The sequence below is a fragment of the Diuraphis noxia genome, unplaced genomic scaffold (genome assembly GCF_037042655.1).
Source record: "Diuraphis noxia isolate RWA-SAM2 unplaced genomic scaffold, SU_Dnox_SAM2 contig0003, whole genome shotgun sequence".
Classification (NCBI taxonomy): Eukaryota; Metazoa; Arthropoda; class Insecta; order Hemiptera; family Aphididae; genus Diuraphis; species Diuraphis noxia.
Genome location: NW_028301713.1, coordinates 14,152,142 through 14,173,390, shown reverse-complemented (window position 1 = coordinate 14,173,390; position 21,249 = coordinate 14,152,142). Strand labels below are relative to the sequence as shown.

Genomic DNA, 21,249 nt, shown 5'->3' with positions numbered 1-21,249 from the left:
TTAAACCCTACAAAGTGGGGGGGGCACGTGAAGCTGGCCCCCCCCCCATCGAAAAAATTGTTTGCTGGTAAAAATTTTAGGTTCCAAATTTCGAAAACAAGGTTCCAATTAGTTCCAAATTAGTTCCAAAATATTGGCGCAGGTTTGAGGTCGATACGACAAAGTGGGGGGGCCGCGTGAAGTTGGCCCCCCCAACCGAAAAAATTCTGTGCTGGTTAAAATTTGAGGTTCCAAATTTCGAAAACAAGGTTCCAATTAGTTCCAAATTAGTTCCAAAATATTGGCGAAGATTTGAGGTCGATACGACAAAGTGGGGGGGCCGCGTGAAGTTGGCCCCCCCAACCGAAAAAATTCTGTGCTGGTTAAAATTTGAGGTTCCAAATTTCGAAAACAAGGTTCCAATTAGTTCCAAATTGGTTCCAAAATATTGGCGAAGGTTCGAGGTCGATACGACAAAGTGGGGGGCCAACTTCACGCACGTGAGTGCACATATTATCACTTTTTGTGTGCATGTAAGCAGTTGATTATTTGGAAATTACCTAACGATTGGGTAGGTATGATAATGATTGTATTGCGACCGTTACATGTGTTCCATAATATGATTATAGTATTTTTTGGTCCATATTAAACGAAATCTGTAATTTGTCGAATTTTCAATAATTATATATTTTATGCAAGTCGGAAAGGCATGAGGTGAGATGGGATAACCATTAGACGCTATTATTATGTTATTGGTCAGTAAAATAAAATATGTCTAGTCTTTTTCCATTTTACTGCTGTAAATGCTATATGTTTATGTGAGTGATGTGCGAACTGCAGTGAAATATTTTCTCGTATATTAACTTCAGTTGAGCGTGTACAATGGAAATGCCGGAAGCGTATATCGTACGTCACCATGGATTGAAAATATCGAATAACATGCTTTGATAGTTTGAAATCCGACAAATATTTTATATAATATCAATAATATAGTACAGAAGATGTGTAATATACCAAAAGTCGATGCTCCGAACTAAATTTAAATTCTTTTAAATTCCTCAAAACTATATCATTATAACATAAGACTCGTGGGTATCTCGAACATTGTTATGCCCCCTTGAGATTTAATTTAATGAGTGCTTACTGTATATAATTTTATATTATATTATGCGTGATACAGCATAGTGCGACGATGGTTTATTTGAAAACCTAGTGCTCTGTATAATGCTGTTTTTAGACGTGCAGCACCGATAACGACGTATAGTATAAAACAATACATTTATTTATTTCGAACGATGTGTTGCAGGTATCAATTTTTTCTGCAGCTCAAACAGGACATATTACAAGGACGCGTACCCGTCACCCAAGAACTGATGGCTGAGCTGGGAGCATACGTCGTGCAATGTGAGTACACAATAATATTTTACGACGATAACGATGTACAGGATGATGGATCTTTATTCAACGGGAGACAATCATTGTTTCAAAAACTATTTCATTTTGAAAACATTCTTTGTTACTTATTTTTAACACAGTTATTTAAATTCGGGTCAAGCCCAATAAACAGAACATTAATTATTATAACAATCAACGCATTGACACGGTAATATAAAAATAGAATTTAAAAAAAAAGGAAATAAAGGAATGAATAAAATAGTGATGGAAATATATAGAATAGAATTTGAATGATTAATTTAACAATAAGCATTAGTAAATTACTACAATTTAAAGTTAAGTAAAAAAGTTGTAAACAATTTTAACAAAAATTTTGATATTTAGTATATTATAACAGAGCACATTGTTATATTTTTTAAAATTTTTAGCAATGACATCCATTTTTAAATCCTTATTTCAATGAGGGAGATTTTTTTGGAGAATTTTAATGTACAAATTTAATTTTGGACAAGTAGCATATAATTATACAGAAATAGGTATTTAAAGTTTATAATAGCAACGTGGAGTAGTAGTACTACTGCTGTAGTACTGGTGCAGGTCCCTGCAAAATTTTGTTTTATTACAAATCCACTTATTTTAAATTAAAATATTTATGGCTAATAAACCACACTTATCCGAAATTTGATTTTATTAAGCGGCTTACTTTCGTATACTATTCTTTTTCGAAATTAAAATACCTGTGTGTGTTGCTAACAAATAGAGTAAAACTTACGAAAATATAACAATAATATAGTTAAATTGTAAAACATATCATTTTTTTCCAGAAATGTAGGTTTGTGAAAATGTTAAATTATGTAAAAGTTATATTTTCAAAAATGCTGGGGTTTTTTGAAATAATAATTAATATGTCTATTAAATGGATCACCCAGTAGGTACATATAATATATAGGTATGTAAATGTATTTCACACGTGTGCTTAAAATCTGTGTGATATTGACAAACACACACGTGATTGCAAATAATAACACGAGGTTCTCGAGTTTCTTTGAAAGGTGCACGCGATCCTGTACCGTGGTATTAATGAAACGATTTTTTCTTAGCCCGCAGGTTTTCGGTTTTTCATTTTAGCACTACACGCATGTAAAGGTAAAGTAGTCGTTTTGTGGTTTCCGTTACTACAGTTTTTTTTTTCGTAAAAACCATCAGACCAAAAATCGAAAAGACGCACAAAAACCGAAATTAAAAACAAGGAAAATACAATAATATCCTGTGCGTTTTACACGCCACACGCATATCATCCCGAGGCCGTTGTTAAACTGCGAAAATTGTTTTTCCACTTGTGTAGTTCACTTCACGTTTTCTGCATAAAACTTTTTCACGCTTTACCGAATCATCGCTGTTCCTACCACCACTACCCCCTCATTACCACTGCCATGACTTCCGACCAGAGTTTCACCATGTCCTCAACGACGTTGTTGTGCAAAAGTATAGTCAAAAACAAAAAAATTATAATAACACTCTCGCCAGAAATTTCGACCACCACAGTTTTAAACAATAGTCCCTTTGTGTGCGATATTCCTTTTTTTACCAAAGCCGTTCAAGACTAAGATTACATTTTTTTTTTTTAATTTCTTTTTTAAATTTTTTTTTATAAAAATTATTTGAATATATTGTGCGAAACGTTTTGCTGAACTTACAATAAATTGTACGATAATGTCGTGGGTTTTAACCAGAAAGTTTTACGAAATGTCATAAATTTCCTTTAATTATTCAATTCGACGGATTATTCTCATTGTTTATTCGTAATTAGAATAAAAAAGTATAAAATATCTCTCAATATAATATATATATATTATATTATGGAGCGTAATAAATTTATCGAATTTGTTAGTCATCTTCTTGTTATTCGCGATAAGACATTAACTCGCGAAATTCAAAGCATCGATAAATTAATTAAATGTATGTACACACACAAACGTCACAAATGCAGTCACCATTGAAGATATAGTTAGATTAGATAATAATAATTTTAATTTTAATTCTATACCATTTTAAAAATGTTAATTAATAACGACGATGATACGTAAAAGCCGAGTTACGATCTCCCGAAATTCTTCATGTTCTCCGTTTATACTATAGGTATACAAATGTTTGTTTACTGTGCCCTTTTTTCCAGAGAATTAATTTGATATTTTTTTTTCTATTTGCCAACTACGTTGAGTGACATTTTATCGTAATAGTTCATCCCCGTTCAATACAGTTTACACTGTTTACAGTTGACATTTCGACGGTCGTTGACTCTGCTGTGTAAAATGTAAAATGTAAGATGTTAATATTATATATGACCCATTCCGTTTTCAACTATAATATGTGTGTTTTTATAGCTGAAAATTACAATTCATAATACAATTAATGATCTCTCAATAATATTTAAAGTTCAATTCTCCTCAGACGAAAATCTTTCGGTGATGTAAAAAAAGAATGAAAACACACCTATACCTTTTTTTAATATTTCAAATTGAAATATTACATTTTATATATACAAATGTATATAAACATGTTATATTATATTGAAATGTCGATATTATACACTGACAACACATAAATAACATAACTCGAAAACAGTAAATTACGTAAAATGTAATTTGGAGGTATTATATATATGATTATATATAAAAAACAACGTTAAACAAACAGAACGAACTTGATCAGATTACACTTGTAGCTGTGGCAAAACAAACATATAAACAACTAAACAAGTATATATAGTCATCAATCGTCATCTGATATTGTTCTCAATATTGTCATCTAATATTTATTTGAACAAAAATATTATGTGGTTGAGAGCACTGTGTTTTTATTTTATTTAATATTATATTATATTAGACATATATATTCGAACTTTGTATAGTATTCGCCTATTCTTCAACTTTCAATAATTTTTTTAGACTTTTATTGATCAAAACAACGTTAAAATTTCGACAATTTTTGGAACTTGATAATAGGTGAAAAATATGTTATGGCTGTTTATACCGAAAAGTTTTATCAAAACAGTTTTAATTTAATATCGGATCACCTATAATAATAATAATATTACATAATATTGGCAAACATAATGGAAAGACGCTTGAGAAACGGAGAGCATTTCATTATAACTTATAGGTAATAAATTATTACTAATAATATTTAATTATTATTGTAATACGCGACGTAGGCGAGGATGGGAAACAAGGTAGCTAATAATTACTATTTGACGACTAATGAGATCGTGATAGGTAATAATAATAATAATATGCGTGTGGCGTGTTCAATATAATAATTGTATAATAAGCGTTTGGCGTTTTTCGTGATAGCCACGTTCACGGAGATAACCTTCGAATGAGTCAAATCGAGAGAAAAAACACGATAACAATAATAATCCTAACAATTGACAGCTGACTGTGAAATTCCGCGGATAGTGTACTGAGACTGTGTGTAAAATCTGACGTTCTAGTAAATTCCGAAAATTGAAAATTGAATGGGTTAACGTGACGTGCTATACATACAATGTGATTTGTAAAATTCATATACTATATAATATATCTAGGTAAACCGGGATATCCTTATAAATGCAAGATATAGTAATTATTTCAATATAATCTAAACTTTTAAATGGTAGAGTGGACTAGAAAAGAGATTTAAAATAATTTTTAAGCTGACAATTATTTTACTTAGATTTTAAAGGAGTAAGTGCCTGTTTTAACTTTCAAAACCGGGCTTGATAGGTATATGCGTTGACAAAAATAAAAATTTCAAAATTATACATTTTTTCGTTATTATGTATTGACTTCACTTGATATTGAAATTTCAATATATATTTTACTTGTTTAAATTGTTTTTGAACTTTGAGGTGGAAAGATTTCCAAGCGATTTTTAATACCATAATCTGCGTTATAATTTATAACTCTACGAGTATATAAAAATTTTTGAAAATATTTTTTTATATTAGTTTTAGTTACTAATAAAATATATGTTTTACTGAGATTATAATTTGTACTGAAGTACACTACAAAATTTTGGTTAGACTACCACTAGTTTAAATTTAAATTTTTAAAAATAACTAAAAAATTAATATTTTGAGAAACGTTAGTATTAAATTAATTTTAGAGTGTTTTGCGTTAAATTGATCACTCCGTAGGTGTATTACGGCCAAAAGTGGAAATGAAACTGCACCGTGTGCAGTACACGTGAAATGCTTATAAAATGTATTATAATATCTACCTGGCTACCTATGTATACATACTCGTAATATAACACCTTTGTAAACCTTCAAATCATTTTTTCACGTGACGATCTGCGAGTGTGGTGACTGCTTGTCATATTTGTATCTAAAAAATACATTGTCGTTAGAGTCGAACGTGAAGCTGTCGGCACTGAAACTCGTCTTACGTGGTATATATATATTTAATAACGCAAGCGCACAAGCGCATCCGAAATCCCGAGATAACGAGTATTAGTCGGGCAAAAGGGGGTCGGATGTCGTATTGCCCGACAGATTTTTCGGTGAAAAATGCTATTTTTCTTATTTTCGCGAGTGGGAGGAGGTTTAAGCTTATATATATATATTTGTGTGTGTGTAGGTGTTTGTGTGTATACCCTAGAGGGTGTAAAACGAAACCGACTTATTTCGAAGACCGACACTCGTTATTATTATTTCAAAAATCGTTGAATCTTTGAAAAATTTTCTCTTGGAAAAACGTATAAAATACGTACATTCGATTGCTACGGTTTTTACAATGAAACCTATCCTAAAAAACACCTCTAAATATAAAACACACCTCCAGGGGATACAATTGCAATGATCTAGGATTTCACTCTGTATTGTACCCATAATATTGTAGGTATTAAGATTTCACCCTCACGTTTGCTGCCGAATCATCATCGACTTTTGAACTTAAGATCTTAACTGTAATTTAAAAAAAAAATACATAATAATAATATATACTCTTTGAAAAGCGATGATTTACATCTACATTCCTACTAGGTATTATTTTATTGAGCATCCAATGAGCCTTAATATATTTTTTTTATCATTATTAAAAAGTATTTAAAGTTTAGACGTGCAAAGTATTCGCGTTTTGCTACTATTGTATCTTGCTACTTCAATACTATTATAACTAAATAAAAAATATGCTTAAAAATCAAAATCAAATTTTATTCAAATTATAAAATGTTGACGTTTAAAATCAAAAGTTGATATTATAGACTCCTGTTCCATGCCTATATTACGTGAGGGTGAAAATTAAAAAATACTCGTAAATGACGGAAAAAGAAAATGCAATAAGCATGATGTTTATCTAAATGTAAACTACTTAAAAGGTTAACATCAATATTACTCGCCTTGCGCATGTTGTCGTACTTGCAATCATCACATTAAAATGACGGTAGCTGGAAGTAGATTCGCGTACAACACCCTTAATGCGATGGTCTAGATTTTCGTAGAGCGCATCCGATTATAATTAATACTTAAAATAAAATCATGTCAAAAATATTGAACATTTTTAGAACATAAATCTTCTTCCTTATATTTACTAGAAAATAATACTTTTTAAGCGTAATCGTCATGAAAAAAGAGCTAGTTTTCTCCAATCTAATCTTGAGTAATTGGTATATTGTGGTGAATCAGTGAGAATGTCAGAATATTTTTTAATTGATTAAAATGTATTTGTTTTTGTCATATACACTATCCTCGATGTTCAATATTACGACTAGTAATTTTGTTCGATACCTGTAAAGTATCACTTTATCCCAAATTTATCCCTCAAACTATAATATTAAAAGAAGATCTGCAGTAAAGAATTTAAAACCTTTGGATTTATCAGGCATATTTCCTCTGAATTCAAATTGGTCTCAATGGCCTATGTTGCCGCGGGTTCCCCCTTAAAAAAAATATATGTATATATAACTTGCCTATTACTATTTACTAAGCTTAAATCTGACTTTAGTAATTGGCTTATACCCTCATTCAACAAATCAATTTTAAACCTCCATTTCATCTAATTAGAAACAATACTCTCCCCGTCTTTATTGCATTCTCCATTTCAAATTATGTATTAATAAACTCTACTCTCTATCGTCTTATGCTTATTGTTTATGAAGTCCCCACCTTTAACTATCCATAAATTGATTTTATTTACTATTCATTACTAAGACAAATATAAATGTATCTCATCACATATTGTGTTTGGGCCTAGGCCTGTATAGAAATAGAATATTATAAAATACATGCGACGTGAATTTGAAAAGTAAACGCCAACGTCCGTTACAATAAATAACATGGAATAGTTGATATTATATAATATGTACGGATCAGCAGTATAATAATAATGATAAAAATAATAATAAAAATTACAATAATAATGTGTGCTATACGCGGATTATTATTGAACCTCGGTCGTTTACCCCCATTTTTTCCCCTCAAAAACTCGTCGTGAAAATCCAGACCACCCGACGCAATTACCCTAATTGCGCGCCCTCGCGAATCCTGTATAATACAGCATCGATTAAGAGCCGCTTGCGATAATGACAAACGTCGTAAAATAGTAGCCATATAACTCTGCTATATATTATCATTATTATTATTATTATTATCGTTTCGTCGTCATCGCGGTCGTTTGGGGGGTGATGTCCGTGTCGTTTGGTTATTCTAAAATATTTCCTTTTTTCCGAAATCGTTTCCTCGGGCGCGTGACTAATACCGAAAGCTTTTGATTAGCTGAGTTATTTTAGAATCGCAAACAAAAAAACACATACATATACACAAGTCCGACTGTAACATTTAATACGGATTGCAATCGACATTACGACATTACATCTCCGACTCATGTTTGGCGAGTGTTGTTATTAAATCTATATAATATTATACAAAGACATATATCATGAATTTTATAGCTCTAATCGACATTGATATTGCAAAGTGAAGTTTTTTTTAATCGTTAATTATTTAATGAAAATTTCGTATAACACTTTCCACCCATAAGCCCGTTCATATGGTTTTAACACGGTGGTGACTGAGATATCTGCAATAAATACTCTTAACAATAATATTAAAATCTCGACAATTTTTATTCAAATATTGAAATATCTTACTTATATAGTTATAAATAGGTACCAGTAACCAGTGTACCACCTATCTTTGATGATATAATATCTGCATAACAATTTTAAAGAATTTTTCCTATGATGCGGTGGGATTGCATTTGGAAATCAGGTAGTGTTTTTGAAAGTGCTGATTACTATTAAAACGTATTGATTAATAATTTTCTCGCTTGGATATAACAACTGTAAATACAATTTCGCTATAGATACTATTTTGATTTAAATCCCGAAACTTCACAAATTAATTTATATTTAAAACTTCGTTACATTTTCAATTTAAATACTTTAAGTTTGAAAATGTTACAAAATTTTGCTGTATTAAACAATTATATTTGATAACTAATTTCAATTCAAATTGTCCGTCCTCTTCGTTTTTGTTGTATACCTACAACGATTTATAGAATTTCTTGTATTCAAACTGATTACGTAGAATAAGTCATATATCAGGTTCAATATTATATCTTTAAAATGCTGAAAGTTTGTTGTCTTTTACAAAGTACTTTAATAGGAATGTACGGAATTATATCAGTCAAAATTTAATATTCTAATTTATTTCTCAAAAAGATATTCTGTAAACATTATAATATTTCTATCGACATTTTTAACAATCTTTTTTATCGAAAATCATATTACTTTTAATTTTCATTTGTTAAATGCGGGTTGTAGGTTGAAAGCTATTTGAGCAGGACAACTCCCTAATTTAACATGAGGGATGTTTCTATTAAATAATATTATAATATATTATTAATTATAGCGTAGTAAATATTTAAATTTAAAACTACTAACGCAAAAATCTATTACTGGTCATTAATCATGTTTATTTTTTTATCTACTCTCGGGCGTTAATTAAAATTAATAAGTGTGCAGTGTGTCATAATACAACGTAATATTAGGTATAATTTAATTTTATATGCATAATATACTTGGTGTAAAATATGAAAATTGCATGTTAGCTAAAACGCATAACTGTGATAACGCCATCTGTGGGGGGTCTCCCCTGTTCAGACCGCATTAATTATGATGCACAATAAGAGACCGCGACCGGGCTCACCACGAAACTAAATTAAAAACGAATGTTCAAGATAAATCTCCCGAATTTATGCCACAAATGAGTTTTCCCCGGCCTCTGTTTCATTATTTTTTATTACGGTTGTACATCCAAATGTAAAGGATCACGCCCGACACCGCGTGCTGTAGTATTTAAACACGATTGTGATTAAGATTAAACACTGCAGTTTCGTCGATGTTAGGTAAAATGGCGACGTCTCGCGGCCGTGGCGTCATATAAGATAATATATTATTATGTAGATACTTATATATAATACATGCGTATACCTATATAATAACAACTGCAGTAGTTTTATCGAAACTTTTTATTTTTTTTATTATTATTTATAATATCGACAGTAAAAAAAAAAAAAAATATTTATTCTGAGGTGAATATTGCTGAATTACCGAAAATGTCTCCGTTGAAAAAATACCGTAGGTAGACATAGAGTTTTAAAATAAAATCGCATCGAGTTTATATTTTATTCGGGATAGTTGCAATGCGCCGTGCAATGATTATCGGAAACTGTAAAGTAACAAAAATTGTTTACGTATGGATATTGTTATGGGCACGAAAAGTAAACACCATTTTTGGTGTTGTCGACGCAAGTAAAACTCAAGGTACAGTCGTAAAAACCGGTGGAAATTCATGAATTTCCACGACATAAGCCATCAAGTGTGAATATGGGTGTAAAATCGCACATTCAAACAAATAGTAATAATAACATTTATTTTTATTTTCGTCTGGAACAAGCCAATGTTTCTCTCCTTTTTACATTTCTTTTTCCGAATTTAACCTATATATGACATATAGTGTTTTTCGTAGTAAAACCGACATAAAATCTCTATATATACAATATACACAGTCACTTGATGTCATTCATTTCATTTGTTTTTTCTCAAAAAAGGTCCGTTTCATTATATTTGTTTAGTTATTGTACCTACCAATTTTTTATTCACTACTAAGTTCACTACTATTCCCTTCCTACTACTATTTTTATATTATAATAATTAAACTCATGATTATTAAAACTACTTTTAAAACTATCAACGATCAGCTATAAATTATTTTTTAATATATATATATATATATAATATGATTTACGTACAGTATGTAGGAAGTTATTCTGAAATCCTTCTATAATTTTAAAGTGTGATTGATCTAAAATATTTATGAAGTTTGAGATCTGTTATCAATCATTTTTATACTGTGTTGCGCTTAAAATATTTAAAGTTTTTTTAATAGGTTAACCGAATTTTCGATAAAATCGCACAACTTTTAATTTACACAAAGTTTAGTTGATACTGTTGCAGACGTATTTAAAAAATAATTTAATAATATTATTATCGCTTGTTTTCGGAAACAATGGTTGCGAATAATTCATGTTCAATGCAACTCTTATCATTATTTATTACTCTATTATTTTAACTGTTGTTTACAATAATCAGTTTTTTGGTATGCAAAATTTGACAACAATTTTATCGTTTCGTTTTCCCCGCGAGTAATGCAGTAGATACTTGATCTAACTTTAGCCGTTTTACAGTCTTTATTTTACTATGACTCGAGACTCGAGAGTCTTCTTCAGCTTTATAAGAATACATACTGTTTTTTGTGTAAAAAGTTTTTTAATATTCTCATCATCAACACACAATGATGGTCACGCCGAGACGTGACAATTAAATTTTCCCTTTCGCTCTCTCTCTCTCTCTCTCTCTCTATACACACACACACCATTGCTGTGAACGTTGATGTTATGGATCAATCCTAGGAAATATATTCAAAGGTCTCGTAATTTTGTTATAGTAGAACACAAAAGGCCGGTCACTGTTGATACAAAAATATACTGGTATACAGATATATTATATATTATATATATATATATATATATATATATATATGTAATATTAAATGTGGTGCGGGAAAATGTTATTTTTATTGTCATTCTGATTTTCAATAAAAAATATTAACAATTCAAACCACATCGGCATTTGGTCTCATATTATTTTTCTTTCTCTTTCTCGTTTTCTCCCCGAACCGAATAATTCTTCTTTTTTGGCGAGAAGAGGAATCCTCAGATACACTCGGGAAAAATACAACATTGTTCTTCTATTCACATGGTAAATAATGTTTTTTTTTCGGACACAATGGTGAACGAAAAAAATAAATATAAAAACCCCTTTCGACCGAACCACTCTGAAAAAGTGGGCGGTAAGAATGAATATCCGTTACGTACGGTTGCCAAAAGAACGGTTAGTTATTTACATTGGATTCCGCCGAACAAGTGACTCTCCGGGAAATAAAATTAATTTTATTTCATCACTTTATATCGTCGAATAAAACGGTTAAAACGTAGAATAAGGTGTATCGGAGTTAAAGGAATAAAAATTTTATTTTTTCTAATTTTAAGTTTTTTAAGCAGTAAAAATATTATCCACAATAATCTTGTAAAATATTTATTTTTACGACATACCTATATGCCTATATACCCATAAAATTTTTTTTTACGTTCACTGGTGACAGTGGTTTATTTAATTTAAAATTTTATTTGTATACTTACCATACTCAACAACTATTTCTATGCCTTTTAAATAAGATTAATAGTAAAACATAGAAATCGTTAAAATAAATTAAATAAGTATTCGATAACTGCTCAAGTAATAATGTTAATAATTTGTATATAACACTTTTATCTCTGCACATGTTTAATATTTATTTATCATGAACTGCACAGAATAACTGAAGGTAAATTTACTATTTTACAATACCTTTAATGTTGAGTTATTTTAATTAATACAATATAATATTATTATTTATGAATTTATGATTATACGCTGTGGAATCTTAACCGATATTTAATAGGATTTATGATGAATAATATTACAGGTATAAAATATAATTTAACTGTTTTGTTTTGCATATTAGTATTAAAACTTTGGTTACATTATTACGATTTATGAATGCCACAATAAAGATTTTGAACTAGGTACGTATATATTTTTTTTTTTGTTCAGAGTTTAGTCAAACTTCAAAGTTAGGTACAATAATGGAGATACGTTAAATTATCGCAATATCAGAATTTATTATTATAAATCACTCGACATGTGATTCAGATGCATGATTAATGCATATATATTTTTAAATTCTGAATATTATGTTTTAAAAAACAAAAATGTGTAATAAATAGGTGATTGGCCAAAAGCCTTAGGTACCTTAGTGTACTATTGTATACAACTCCTGTCCTTACTACGGTAAACGTTGTAAGTATGCTACAATATTTTGGGGTTGCAAAAAATGTTTTTAATCTTAATAAAAATTAAAATCGATAGTTAACGCTGGAGTGGGTACCTACTATTATTAACATGTTGGAAAATATAATTTTACCGGATTTCAATGTTAAATTGATTTAAACAACATTGTTATAAAAGACGAAATAATATAATAATATTATTAAAACTAATAATATACATTGATTTCGATGGTGATTGTTATTATATAAGACGCCCAATATGCATATATACCATTATGACGACATAAATTATTCAAAAGTCGTTTCGAAATTAAAATACGGAGACTGAGAAATATGGCAAAAACCATTCTGCAACGAGCTCAATACGATATACAATAATGTTTTGTTAACATTCACATTACGCACAAGCGACCAGAGACAATGATAATAAGTAATAAGTAAAAATAATAATAATAACATTATGTTGAACCGTCGCCAAAACACGCGAGATGATAAATTCATAACATTATAATAAATCATGAGATGAAATAGTTGTTGTTCACAAATTATTATAATAGTAAAATATTTCCAGAACTGTCGGGGTCGATAGCAGCTATTTAGAGGATTCCGTAAATATTATCACGCCTTCTGAGAAAGCGCATTACCTATATAGTGTCACGAATACGCTTATATTGCGACGAAGGTAATACAATTTTAATAATAGTGCTATACATTTAATGCATTAAAAACCTTAAAGAATGCATTTAAAGTTTTGAAAATCACAGTATAAAATGCACAATAAATCACCAAAATATGCGCTAAAAAGACTTTATAAAATATGTATTAAAATTTAAAATTATTTGCAATATAAGTATTATACTAAATAATCATATTTAAAAAAATATAAAATTCTATTTCAATTATATACTAGCTTTAAATTAATGTTAACTTTACAGTAAGTTAAAAATAATGAATTTTTCTACGATTTTTCTTCTGTTCTTATAACAGATAATAATAATAATAATATTATTATTATTTCTATCGAAACGATCCGGCGTTTATCATAGGCAATTTAACTGCGCCAAGGATTAGGATCGCTGAACCGTGTGCGTGCACGAATTTAATCGCTTCGCGTACCCCTTCTCTTTCCGCAGCTGAGCACTGATGGACGAATTCCCCGCTCTTCTGATAAATTTCGACGATACGTCTTACAACGATATTATAATGATTAATAATTTTACCTCCGATACAATAACGTTCGTGCGGATTTCGAAAACAATAAATTAATGGATAATATTATTCATTAACGCGCCAGTCTGCTGTATTATTCCCGTGTCTCAACGAACGTACATCGCGAAGTTATTAGATGTTATTTTATTGAAATTATTAAGACACCATACCCGCTTGTTAAAAATACTTTTGAAATTTCGAAAATGCTGAAATACTTGAATGACTAATATAGAATTAGTGTAAAATATTATACAATTATTGAAAAATATCTCCACCTATAATATAATATTTTTAACCTCTTGATAATAAAATACTTACTCGTCTTTGTGCAAGGATTTTCCAGGACGGAAAATACGGTCGTTTGAATATTTTTGGCAAATAACCATTCTTTTAAACTTATATTGAAATACCTTTACGCTTAACATGTACATGTATAAAACAAAAATAATATGCTTATCGCACTATACGTATTCTAATAATTTAGAGTGTGCAACTGTCCAAGTTTTGGCCATAAACGGCGGAGAAGAACAAAACACAATGTGTGTTTACTGCGTTGTTCCTGGAGAGCACAGCCGGGTCTGAATAAATTATTCCATTAAAAGTTTAATAATTACGCGATTATATTGTTATATAATAGAAAACGTAGTTCAAAGCGAGTTGGCCCCAGAGCTGGCGGCTTAAGCGCGTTGTTGTTAATATAATATTTGCGGTCCAATTTTAGTGATGGGGAGAACCTAAAGCCAAAACACTCCAAGACTTGAGATATATATAGTAGTTATATTGTACAGAATATTATAATAATATACAAATGGTGCCTATACGAAAACACGCGATGCGACGCACGGACGTAACGGGTTCGCGTTAATTTGATTTTCTTGGATATATTTTGAAATTTTCGAGTTTATTTACAAAGAAATAATGGTGTGTATTCGTTGGGATAATTATCATAGCTATTAAATTTTAGCAAGTCATCCGTTCGCCTATATAAATAGTTTTTAATTAGTTTATATACGCTATATTATAGTGAGTTATTTTTCAAAGAATTAACTGCACTACAATGACCAATTTAAAGGAATAATTAATTATCATTCAAACCGTTTGAACATTGTGTAACATATAATTTACTCGTGTTTACGGGGCCATAATAAATGGATCTAAAAAAATTTCAATAATTTGATGTTTTTGCTACACCAAAATAGCTATTTCAAAATACATTTTTAACATGGCATCGTGTTCTATTAAAAACCTGTAATTAAATTCACCAGAAAATAAAAAATAAAGATCATTCTCATTAGTCATTGCAAATAGAAAAATGAAAATTAGTTAACACATTACTCTAATCCTGCATCGATTTCAAATATCACAAATATTTAACATGCATTTCTCATGAAAAGTTGTACGACAGTTCACCGAATTTGTACAGCATCGGTTTACCAGGAAAATGGAATATTCCATGTCGTGTTGATCGAGAGTAACGTACGTGATTAAAGTTGTTTTTCCGATCCAAACATAAAACACATTTAAATATTTAAAGGCGAGGAGAATTGGGTTCGAATCCAAATTCCAAGACTCACAGTGTAGGAAGTTTTGAGTCGTATTCTCTCGGCTTGGCGGGTAAGTCGTTTAGTCGAAAATTCACAAAAACCTGTCAAAACGGCCGACAACGGACGCTCGGCTAGGAATTCTGCAGCACATAATAGTTCCGGTCGTGAGTGAAACGCTTAAAATGGAAACAAAAATTGCTTGGTTTTCTTCGCGCAACGGGTTTCTGGACTTTTTCGTCGTTCTGTTTTGTTTTTCGCTGCTTTCGTATTTCGTTTTTCACTATCCGCTCGTAAATTTATCCCCACGGAGAGCAAGCGCGTAAATCCGGTAGCTATATTATATTATTATGAAGTTATAATGGGACTCTTCCGGCGCCCGTGGGGGTAAATTAATCTCAATGGACGCACGACGAACATGCATATAGATATATGTATGAACGGTAGGTAAAATTATACACACATACGCGCGAGCGCGCGCGCGTTGGTGTGGTAATAAATATCAATTCTGATGGTCGAAAACTGGCAATGGCGTTAGTCGGACGACGTGTAAAAAAACAGTTTTGAAATAAAAAATGTAACATCGCGATAACTCCGATCGTGGGTCCTTCCGCGCGTGCGCGAATCCGTCACGGCGCAAAATGAGCGGTTCCAATCGCACGGATTTCCGGCAAATTTCATAACCGTATGTGCATACTCGACGGTAGTAATCAGTATGAAAAAAGACCCTCGACCGAACCATCAGCCCACCGGCCATAAACTACTCCACCCGCTACTGCACCCTACGCATCTATATACATGTAGGTAATATTATCATATTAATAATTAAAATCAATGCGATAATAATAATATATTATTATCACATAGTACCTACGCATGGTGATTTTAAGCGCGCACAAAAAATTTGTTTCGTGTGTCGTTTTTTGCGGATAGTGTTTTATTTTTGACGGAAACCGTATAATTTTAAGTGAAAAAACCGGAAGTAATTAAATAATGCACCTAGTTAAATGTATATTACCACCTGATCCCGCACCGCGGCGTTACCGTGATAAATTAAATAGGTAATGTCCGTGTAGGATTTGTCCCGTATTGAACTCCATCATACCTATGTAAACTATATACAAAGATTTAAAACACAATAATTTTGGTGGTGTTGACCAAACATATAATAAAGTTCTAAAATTATACCTATAGTCATAGTAATTATTATATTTTCTGTAAATAATGGTAAACCTATATTACCTATAAATATAATTAAAAAAAAAAAAAAAATGGATAAATTATTCGTATTAAACTATTTACGGGTATATTAAGTCTTATACTTACCTTCAATTTTCAAATGTACGATAGGTAATAAAAATAAATAAATATTAATGTCTTAGAATGTGCACTACTAAAAATACGGTGTGGGTACATGTCATTGTGTTGTGGTCTCCGAGCCCCAAAAACGACCATAAACGCCGCCGTATAATAATGTACCTATACTTCACTAGTGGTACTTCGTTAGCAACGAAAACATTTTGAACCTAATACCTGGAAAAAACAAGTGACTCGCGTTAAGAGAAAAAAAATCACATAGCGTATTTATATAATATATATATATACAATGTACTATAGTTGTATAATATACTAAGTAGACTACGTAGCAGAAGTAATGGTATAGCATATATACATAATGTACGCGTCTATAGTGGCCGAGATAAAATATTTGATTTTGTTAAGGGGGTTGTTTATTCTGTTTGGTGGATTTTTCTCGTTGCCACCTCCACGTCCGCGATGTAAATGGCAAGCAATAAAGATCGACCCGAGACCGCCCGATTTCGGCCATAAATATTGTGTAAATAGAGGTGCTTATTATTAGCGGGAAGAGCGGACGTGCTAATATATTACCCAGGCGGGGGACCGACGACGACTTTTGCACCCAGCAGTGGTCGACTTTTCGTTGCACTTCACTTTGTTATGGGACGAAAAAAATTTAATAAAAATCGTTGGTCTACTCCTGTAAGGCATTGCTAAATATACGTTATTCGGTGCGTATTTAACGATATCTATATATAATATTATTATATATGTCTCAGTGTACGCTTTGGACACGCAAAACGTTCGATCTTTGATAACGATGTAAAAATCATCTATTTATATCAATACTAATAAAAATATGTGTGTGTGTCAGGGAGAGTGTGTGTAACCGATCTGTATACGTATCGATTTGACTGCTACAAAGTCACATATTGTTCTGTTGCTTGTAATTTCGAATATAATTATTTACGGCATCTGCATTATTTAGGAATAATTTTAGGTCAGTGCAACAACAGAGATTATAAACTTTTTAATACTTATTGCGGGCTGTAAGTCAGACCTACTTGAAAGTGCCTACCCAAAAAGAGGTAAAACACGATAACGTTTCCACTTTGAGTGCACGCGTCGATAAATATTTGGCTTCACCGACTTCTATAGAGTTGTAGAGAAATTATAATCGTCTTAAAACTTTGAAAATATTCACTTTACTCGCACTAAAATAACGTGAAAAACTTAATATCCTGAATGATTTTTCGTACGTTTGTGAGATTTGTTTTTTTTTTTTTAAGAATTTATAAAACCCGGGAATAATTTACTTATGCAGACCATAGTCGTAGAGTGAAATTTATCACTCTCATCCTAGCTTTCAGCTTGTCATCTTTAATGTTCGTAAGGTCGGTGGTGGTTTATTTTTTTGTCTCCACATCGGCTCTCTCTCACCCCGTCTGAAGCACGCTATTTTAATATACGTTCAAACAGACCGAACGCCATATTATTATTATTATTATTATAAAATGATGTCGCCGAAAACCGACTAAAAGACTGCGGACCAGAGACCCGTCGTCTATAAATTTCATCGTAGACGGTTTTATCGCGTGTCTCGTACGCGTTTTTATTACGACTGCGATTATAAATAAAATTATGGGAACAATATAATATGATGTACTGAAAAATACAGATAGGTACGTATACAATATACACAAATATGTAATTTTATTGTTTTGATAATGTGGTGATGATGATGTGTACAATAATAACGTATTATGTATTATTACTAAATATGTCTTTGGGTGCCCACAATATAATACTGCCAAAATCATTGACGTGTGTATCTTCGGGCCTTGTCACAAACTACAGTTGTACCTAATGATGTTTCACTGTATAGGAATACCTATTTCGATTCGGAAATAAATAATCCATAAATCCATAAATATCCATAAATAAAATAATAATTCTTCAAAATAATTTTTTTTAAATATATACGAATATGAAGAAACTGTATTTAGTTACACAAATTTAAAATTATATTTCCTCAACGCTGATGACTGTCGTTTAAGAACAGGAATAAGTGGTTTCGATTTGTACATATAATATGTGTTACAAATTGTATATAATATTTTATTTTAAAAGTCTTATGTCACGAAATTAAACTCCTTGGCATTTTCTCTTGATGGCAAAGTGTCATGGTATTTTAATAATGATGATATTTTTTTTACAGCTGAACTTGGAGATTTCGATCCTAGGCGACACACTCATGGGTACGTGTCTGAATTCCGGTTCGTGTCCAATCAGAACGCAGAGCTCGAGAACCGAATCGGTGAAATACACAAAGAACTTACGTAAGTGCTGCGTGCCATAATAATAAACGTTTCCTCGCTCTTTCCATGCACGGTGCTTACCTATTGCGTTCTTTTTTTTCTATTTTCTTTTTTTTTTTATGATTACTTAACGACAACCATTTTTCAGGGGTCAAGTGCCTGCAGTTGCCGAGCTGAATTTCTTGGATAAAGTCAAGTGGCTGGACATGTACGGTGTCGATCTTCACCCAGTTCTGGTGAGTGCTGTTTAATATATTTCCTCCGCGGGGGTTGGGTACGAAGCATTGAAACGAAAATGTTATCCAAGTAGGTACGCGTAACTTAAGATGGGAGAGAAATTTATTTTTCATACGATTCTCCATGCAGTAGTGCGTATACCTGTGTGATATTCATAAATGTGTTGTATATACCCGACGACTATAATATGCATCACTTTGCTACGCCACACGAGTAGCGAACGCTGCCGCAGCATTATTGTTGTAATATTAATATATTATATAATATTAAAAATTATAATGTGTTCTCTCAAACACTATAATCATTATGGTTTACGAGTCTTTTATTTAACACACGCCCCCACGGTGGTACGACCTGTCCGTTTTATTTGAAACGTTTTAGACATGTAAATAATGTATTATAATAATATTATATGAAGTAATTTATTGTTCTACACATATTTTATGTAATAATAACGCGTCGCGGGTAACGACGTCATGGAAAAATTCTCGTACACAGAGAAAATCTATAGCGATCGGAAAAACTAGGAGTTTCATTCGTTTATTCGTTTTATAAGAAAAGTCGAAAATATCACCGAAAGAGATCCTCGAATAAACCCGACAATGTAAATCACCGTATAGGTTAGTTTAGTTAGATTATGATAAATTACTAATGCAGCCCACACTAGAACGATTTATAATGAATTATTTAAACCAATTTGCAAATGTAAAATTACCTACGTCTCGTGGCCTTCAAGCGATAAAGTTATAATAATATTATATCTTTCGATGAGAAGTGTTTTGAAAACAAATAATTGGAAAACCCCAGTATACGATAAACGATTCTTAAGAAAAGGAGGTGTATTTATTTATTGAGTATATTTTAATTTTGATGTCTTACTAAGTGATCTCATAACAATATTATAACTAGGGAATGGATTTTAATGCAAATTGCATTTTTGTTCGAAAAAATTGCTTCCCAAGCACAAGATTTATTCCATACAAAAAATTGAAAAATAAAACCAATAATTCGCATTTTTTTAAATTTGTTGACATGTTAAGAGCACCTTTTTTATAAGAATTAATATAATTTGATAAAAAAATAAGTTTAAATTCATTCTAAAAGAATAAAATAAGATATTATTTATTTTTGCCACATCGTACTTTTATTTTTATTATTTATTATGGTTTTACCGATATAATTCCAGTGTAAAAAGAGAATAGGAAAATACGAATAATTAATAAGAATAAGAATTTTTCTAATAACAAAAGAAATTTTTTCAATGTTAAAAATAATTTTTAAGAGCTTTTTAGTAAAAAATGTGTTATAAGAGCATTAATACGTGTTTTAAAAACATTTTCTTGTTTTTTAAAGCACTTAAATCCGTTCTCCATTAGTCATAACAGTCCATAGATAAAAAAAAGTTGCTCGAAAAATTAATCCAGAAATAGGTACAGCATATACGTACGAGATACATTTTAAAGTCTTATACAACTTATCTATTAAAGCTTTAAGAGTGGTATGTGTGTGGCACTTATCCCGTTTTCGGCATTTGATTGGTTTCAAATTTTACGGTAAATTTTCATGGAATGAAGGTATATGTAATAATATAATTTCACAAGTATAATAATATATGAGCATGACATCGTCAATGAAAATGAAAATATTTAATTTAATCGACAACAGTTACTATCATGGTCTGCTCTAAATAATTGTATATGCTATCAAAATCATTTTGACTTTAAGCCCCCCCCCCCTTCGACTAAAGGCTATTATATAATATTAATTCTATTCTAACACTCCCACCTATATTTGAAGCAGGTCCAATTATTATACATTGTATTATATACATGCAGCTCG

At 30.9% G+C, this 21,249-nt stretch overlaps 1 protein-coding gene across 3 annotated transcripts in view; it reads left to right on the top strand.

The window, feature by feature from the left end:
- LOC107172920 (band 4.1-like protein 4) overlaps positions 1-21,249 on the top strand; it is a 169,397-nt gene that overhangs the window by 100,359 nt on the left and 47,789 nt on the right. For all 3 annotated transcript variants that reach the window (XM_015523239.2, XM_089225041.1, XM_015523238.2), the window contains exons 6-8: positions 1,286-1,383; positions 19,074-19,194; positions 19,322-19,409. In XM_015523239.2, the coding sequence (XP_015378725.2) occupies positions 1,286-1,383; positions 19,074-19,194; positions 19,322-19,409 (307 nt within the window). The remainder of the gene's footprint in view (positions 1-1,285; positions 1,384-19,073; positions 19,195-19,321; positions 19,410-21,249) is intronic.